Here is a 7,500-nt window from a genome sequence, read left to right as displayed (position 1 = left end):
GGCAGGTCAAGGAGAGTGGTGGCTCTCTTGACGCGGATTCTTCCCAGCTTCTGAAGCACCTGGGACTGACTGACTGTGGGAGCAAGTGAGCGGGCCGGCAGATAGGCGGGGAGGCGCGTGGTGTCCAAGGGGGGGTAGCTGCTGACAAATTGAGGCGAAATGGTCATTTAGAGCCTCTGCTGCTTCACTAGGGGTAAGGTTGCTGGTGCATGGAAACGTACACGACCGATTTGCAAGGCCGCACAGCTCCCGAACTTTTCCGTACGCTTGGCTGGGCTGCAGGTGTTGTAGTTTGTTGTAGTAGAAGGTTTTCTTGGCTTTTTTTATTTCCCTGATGATCAGCGGGAGTGCACACACAAATCGCCGCATGCGAGTGTCTGTGTGTGTGTGTGTGTGTGTGTGTGTGTGTGTGTGTGTGTGTGTGTGTGTGTGTGTGTGTGTGTGTGTGTGTGTGTGTGTGTGTGTGTGTGCATCCATGCATAGGGTAATAGATGAGTGTATCGCAGATATGGTAGTGAGTTGAGACCCACCAACAATGACTACCTAAACGACTATTCCCCACCACCCCAGTATAAAGACATAGTCAACTACATGATGTCAATGTGGTGCCAAGTAGTTCGTCAAACTACTTGGCACCGCGTTGGTGATGGCATAAATAAGAATAAAACAGACCTGGTATTAATAATCTATTGTAACCATACAATAAAGACATGTAATAAATCTTACTTATGTCATGACGATAATGTTTTACATTTCTCGAATATCGTGAAAATATTGTTGATAAAGACTGGTGATATTTCTTAAACCTAATGACTCGCATTTTCTTGGACATGATCATGGGATATGTTATCAAATTACCATATTCTGGAGAGCCCATCTCTTGGGAGGTGCCTCCCCAGAAGATTTACATGATAACTGAGGTGGCAGTCACACACCTCTTCAAAATCCACTCTGGCTTCAAAGTAACGGTAGCAAGGTCGCTACCGCCACGTTGCAGTTAGCGGATCCTGCCCCAAAAGGAAAGAAATACTGAAAGCAAAAGGAACTCAGCTCCTTCATACGCCACAACATCCACCACACTACCTGCCCAGACTAATACACCCAGACGACCCGCATCTACCTCCAGGACAACTCTGCCCCTACCTCCCCAAATCAACAATACCTTCACACATAACACAAACCCGAAAATACAAGACATCTTACACGTACCTTTCATTGCTGCTAAATACAATGCAAAGAAATTCACAATCATCGTCTCCATCATGCTACAAAGAAATGGCTTCCCAGCATTGTTGTCCCAGAGGAGATCTTCAAAGACGACAATTTATACGCCACAACATCAGAAACCACAGCAACTGAGGTGACAAACACTAACTCAAAGCCTCATTGCTCCAACAAAGACACCTCGTTTTGCAACCCCAACCACAACGAAAAACAAAAGAAACTACACAAGCACTTAGCACTAAAAAAAAAACACACAAATACAAACAGATCTCACCACCAAGCAAGCACACAAAAAAGACAGAGGAAGCCGAGGAAGAGCTTCTTCTCCCTTTGGAGGAAGCAATTGCTATGCTCCCTTCTAGGGGGCGCTTGGGAAAGCGCGGAAGTATTGGGAATTGGTCCGCCGATTCCTAGGACTTCCGCCCTGTGTCCTGCTTGCAGGACTCTCTCCCTGACCTCGAGGAACCGTCGATCGAAGCTCGATCACGGAACCGCTACCGGGATCAGGTAACGCCATGGTAGACCCAGGTAAAATAGGTCTACCATGAGTGGCATGCTAACGATCGTTCAAGCAAATGTAAGATCATTTTTTTCGATCCGTAATATTTTGACGACTTTCTGGAACAAGAATGCCTGGTGGGTCCTACTGAATTTTATATCCATTACCAATGGCTATAGAATTCGGCACCATGGTTACACATCCAGGAAATCGGGGGACGGATTGCACATGTGGTCCTGTATCCCCATAAAATCCACCAACATCCACCCTCTCACTCACCCACCATGGCAGTCAGGTTATTCACCCCACAGGGCCCAATTATCCTTTCCACTGCCTATATAAAACCAAATACTAATTTGCCTCTTACTGACTTCAACAAATTGTTTAATTATACAAATCTCCCAGTCTTCTTTGCGGAGATATCAATGCTACTCACACGACACTACACCACAGCACTACCAATGTACACGGTAGGCAACTCTTTTCTATTTTTGAAACAAAAAGACTCCACTACATAGGACCCGACTCCTTCACTTCATACCCATCCAGAGGAAAGGGCCGCCCTAATCTCGTTTTCAGGATCACGGCAGCACTTGCCTACCACACACACCTACAACCTGTTCCAAACATTGGTTCAGACCACTTACCCATCATAATTAAAATTTCCACATCACCAATACTAAACAAAGAAAGACGGTCTTTCCGGTATAAACAAGCAGACTGTGAGTTGTTTAAATCCAAATTAAATTTTCAAGATTTTCAATTTAATCTTGACGGGCTTGATCCCAAACAATAGATGGGCACTGGAATCACATCTTTGCCTTCATCGCCTCAACTATGCTGATAACCATCCCCAGTTCTCAGTATAAAACTCGCATATCATTTAACCCATCCGGAAAGGACAAAACATCTGACCTGTTTTCGAAATCGTTTTACTCAAAATCTATACAGATTAAACCATGTTCAATGGGACTTACCTATTCTAAGAAGACACGTCATCTCTAGTCTTGATAACGACCAACAAAAATATTGGATAGATTTAGTTTAAAAAGTAGAATGTACCAGAGTTCGCAATCCATTAAAAAAAAAAAAAGTCAACTTAAAGGTAGTAACCACCTCCCATCTCCCATCTCATTCACAATAACATAAAAGTTACAGATCCCGTGGATGTTATCAAAATTTTTGAAGAACACTGGGCCCTCACCCTCCTCATCCCCTGTTCATTCACAGAATTCAAGAAATTGATACCTGGAGTCAAGAAAACAAGGTAGAAACTAACCCATAGCCAATTATCCGTCTGGATAGGCTGGACGACACCTGCGAACTCACAGCCCCCACCTCGTGTGATGAAGTAAAAGAAAAAAATAAAGAGGATTCCTCATAACACTCCAGGCTCCTCACAGATCGGACGCGACGCTCTTATTCACCTTCCTGACAACCTTATACAAGCTTTGATTGACCTTTACAATGCCTCTCTCGCTACCGGCTATTTTCCTTCTCCCTTTAAGAGCTAGGCTACAAAAAGACCTGACTGACCCAAAGAGTTACCGCCCTATTAGTTTACTCATAACATTAGGCAAAACTTCGAAAAAAATCATAAACACTCGACTAAGGTGATATCTCGAAGACCATAACTTTCTCCCACACAAACAATTCGGCTTTCGCTCGCATCATTCGGCGCAAGATGCACTCAACATCATCACAAACTACATAAACTACAACAAAGACTGACAACTAAAGACTGTTCTTGTCACAAGAGATGTTGAGTGAATCTTTGACACGATCTGACATGCTGGCCTCAAGTACAAGCTGTGTACAAAATTTAGCTTTCCACCTTTGATTGAAAAGTTGCTCTCCAGTGTCCTTGATAACTGCATCAATGACGAATTCGGCACCGTCTCGAGATGTGAGCATAAATGGCGTACCAACACTAACGCGAAAAAACAAAAGTTCTGTTTGTAAGACCACGAAAACTTCCTCCTTATGACAACATTTACATCAACACCTTCGATAGACTCCAAGTCAGATCCTCTTGTACTATCCGTGGTTTAACCTTTGATACCTACTTTCGATTCCACTTGCATATCCATTCAAATATATTGGCAAGAAAAGCCTTACATTCACTTTATTGATTTAAAAGTGCAGCCGCACGCACGAAGCTGTATCTTTACAACAAGCTGATAAAACCTCTCCTCACATACACACCACTTGCACTCACACAAACAGCATACACTAACAAGTGCAAACTCCATCTTGTTCAGAATAATGAACTCAGATGGATCTATATGATAGATTGGGATCGATTTTTTACATCTAAACATCTAAACTCCATGAGGAAGCCTCTCTGCTTCCTCTGAACATCGAATGGCATAGGTTGATCTGTAATCATACCGACAAATTCCGTGTTTGGCATACCATTTTTCGTTCCAGCCGGAGACTGGGATTAGGCCATGATCTTTTTTTCTTTGCATTGGGATGAAGAGTGAATGCAGTTTTTTAGGCTTGGCTGCAATCTTTGCAGCCACCTTCATTTTCACCTTTCCCCTTCCCTTATCCCCTTGTTTTGTTCAGTTTTCGTTTTGTTTGTTTTCTCTTTCTGTTTTTAATGTAGTTTGCTTTTATTGTTTTTGGTTAGTTCCTAATAAAGTTTAATCTCCCCTTAGTCATAGCCCTCACATCCCATTTTTACACACTTTCACCTCACCCTCACTATCACATTATCCTTTGCCATAGTGTGGACCAAACATCCTATATCCTTACCCAACATCCCACTGGTTTCGGTTTCTGGCACATGACACTTGCTGCTAGTACTCTACCAGGACCATAAATCCTTCGTTGTAAAGATTTATACGAGCCGAGGAAAGAAGTATGACGGCAAATCCGATAGTGATGTGGCCGCCAGGGCCGCACCTCTCCATAAATCCTGCTGCCTATAAAGGGGAACTTTCTGTTGACACAGGTGGGAACGGCTAACCCCTGATTAGCAATCACTTCCGAGCTTCAACCTATTTCAACAGCAAAGATTAGCCAAGGGATAGTCCTGGAGTCACAGACGAGGAGGCCGTGACCAGAGCATACCGCAGATGGCACCTAAACTGTTAACTTTTATCCCAACCTCTCCAGTTAGCCGAGAATCCAGCTGTTGTTCGGGATAACGGGGTCCCGGGCAGCGCGCCCTCACCCTCTTGCCACGAGAACGCCGCTAGCGCGCGACCTCCAGGGCGGGCACACACTCAAGGTCATAGGGTACTTGTACCTTGCGCACTGAGAATTGGTCAGCCGCCCTCCCGCGCAGCCTCATGTGGTGGGGGACACCCGTACCGAACACCCCTTTCCTCCTTCCAAAGAACCCACTACAACTATTATGCAAAGCTTTACCCTGAATGCTGGGTTAAGCCCCGGCTCTTTTTTCTTGTCCTAAAATTAATTTTCCTCCACCCCTTATCCTTCCCCTATCCCCATTCTTCCTTCCAAACTTTGTGACTTTGTGTGAGTGTGAGTGCCCACAGGTATAGCTGAGTGCTGAAAGTGAAGTGGAGATCAATGGGGAGCCGGTACGTTTCCCAGTCGGCTAAGGACTGGGCAGTCCTTGTGTTGCTGCTGCTATTGTTGTGTTCCACTGGAGGATCAGGGATTGCTGAACTCTGGATTCTGTGGCTTAAGTACACGTGCAGTGTATAAGTGCGCAGGGAACGAAGGGAGCCCGCTGCCCAATGAGGGAGGGCATGGCTGTGGACCTGGTGTGACCCAACCTGGTAAACTACGCTGAACTTCAGGTTGCGGGGTCGTGCTGACACACACACACACACACACACACACACACACACACACACACACACACACACACATATACACACACACACACACACACACACACACATACAAGGAGACGTAGATGAGAGAGAGAAATTTCATTACAATATATCTGATTCTCTACGCAGGCATGTGGAATGCCAGAAACCTACTAGCATGATTATATAAATGAAAAACACTGCACACATTTATAGGGAGATCATTGAATAGATGATCATGCAAACAGACAGATACACTGAGAGAAATGATAATCTTACTTCGTTGAGAGCATGGATATCCTCAATGGTGATTATTCGATCTTTGTTGTGATCAAAAACATCTGTGAAATAATAGGTAAATTTCTCGACCTGGAAGTCAGTCAGATACATCTTCCCCTCTGCAGGCTGAAGCTCATCGTCATCTTCAAAAGGCCGTCGGACCCAAGTAGCTGAAAGGAAATACAATTAGTAGTGAGTGGGTGCAAGATATAAAACAATAATTCTACTTCTTCATTTTTCTTTTACTTTGACAGTTACTAAGACCTTAAGGGACACTGAAATGTATGATTTAAGGGATTTCAGTCAAAAGTATTTGAATATTCATAACACTGATGGAAAGATGTGAATTTGTAATTAACATGCAGAATTATGTAAGTTTTAATGCAAGTAGGCCTAGAGGTCTCCTGGACCAAGACCAAGGATACAGGATTTTGGGGCATGTTCAGTCGATACAGGCTTGTGGAGAGGAAGCTTAAGTTACTTATTTATGTCCTTTTATATAAGAAATATTTTGAATTACAAAAGCATGGAATGAAAAGAAAACGCAGAGGGAAAACATTTTTTCCAAGGATTCATCCATGAATAGTCAAAGAAGACAAGTAGGTAAATTCATGTTGGGATATCAGTTCAGTCACAACTTTAACACTGCCAAGAAGGGATATGGAACAGTTCATCAGAAAACTTGCTTAGGAGGTTGAAGGTAATTTCTTAGTAAATGACCTTCGTCTTGCCAACCAAGCCCTGAGAAAACTGAACTCCAAGCCCTCCTGATAGGTGACTGCAGTCAACTCAGTGGATGGACAGATCATCTCAGTTCATAAATGCTGGGATGGGTATTTTGAGTGTTGCACCAGGTAGACCCTCCAGCAGTTAATTTGAACACAGGTGATATCACAATACCTGTGCCAGACCTGTTCATCAGCGAGGAACCTCCTACCCCAACTAAGGTTGAGGAGGTGGTCTCTAAGCTGAGGGATAGAAAAGCTAAGGGCATGTGTGATATCCCTGCTGAACTGCTAAAGGCTGAGGGGCGTGGTCATCCCTCTCTGGAAGGGGAAAGGGGATTGTTGGGACTATAGCAACTACCATGGTATCACACTGCTCAGTATGCTAGGCATTCTTCTGAAACAGATTTGTGACCATCCAATAAGGCACCAGGGACCGCAGTCCACAACAGACCGCATCCTAGCACTTTGAGTCATTGTGGAAATGCCATCTTAAGCTTGGTCATAGGCTGCTTGCAGACTACATCGACCTCAAGAAGGCGTTTGACTTGGACATAGCGAATCGCTATGGGAGAGCCTGAGACGGATTATTGATTTAATAGCAAACCTATATACTGGTAATGAAAGTGCTATAAAGTGTAGTAGAGGCCTGTCGACCTTCTTCCCTGTTAACAGCAAAGTGAGGCACCAACACTTTTCAACACTAGCATGGTCTGTATAATGGGCAGAACTATTATCCAAAGTCACTGTGGAGTAACACTGGGTAATATAAATTGACTTGACTTTGCTGATGATGTAGCTATCCTATCCGAGTCTGGAATCTCTGGCGGCAGCTCTTGATACATTCAGCAATGAGGCGAAACCCTTAGGGCCTAGAGGTCTTCTAGGCCAAGACCAAGAGCCAGGATTTTGGGGGTCTGTTAGGGGAACCTGTTCAGTTGATACATACTTGCGGATAGGAAGCCGAAATCACAGTGAGCTT

At 44.2% G+C, this 7,500-nt stretch overlaps 1 protein-coding gene across 1 annotated transcript in view; it reads right to left on the bottom strand.

Moving 5' to 3' along the window:
* Positions 1-6,995, bottom strand: part of LOC119579653 — a 67,707-nt gene extending 60,712 nt beyond the window's left edge. Inside the window, exons 1-3 of the mRNA XM_037927564.1 lie at positions 6,934-6,995; positions 6,122-6,249; positions 5,794-5,963 (exon numbers count right to left, since the gene is read on the bottom strand). Of these exons, the coding sequence (XP_037783492.1) occupies positions 5,794-5,963; positions 6,122-6,249; positions 6,934-6,995 (360 nt within the window). The remainder of the gene's footprint in view (positions 1-5,793; positions 5,964-6,121; positions 6,250-6,933) is intronic.
* Between the last annotated feature and the right edge of the window lie 505 nt (positions 6,996-7,500).

Source organism: Penaeus monodon, chromosome 12 (genome assembly GCF_015228065.2).
Source record: "Penaeus monodon isolate SGIC_2016 chromosome 12, NSTDA_Pmon_1, whole genome shotgun sequence".
Lineage (NCBI taxonomy): Eukaryota > Metazoa > Arthropoda > Malacostraca > Decapoda > Penaeidae > Penaeus > Penaeus monodon.
Note: the sequence above shows the minus strand (reverse complement) of the source record. Positions and strands in the feature narration are given on the sequence as shown.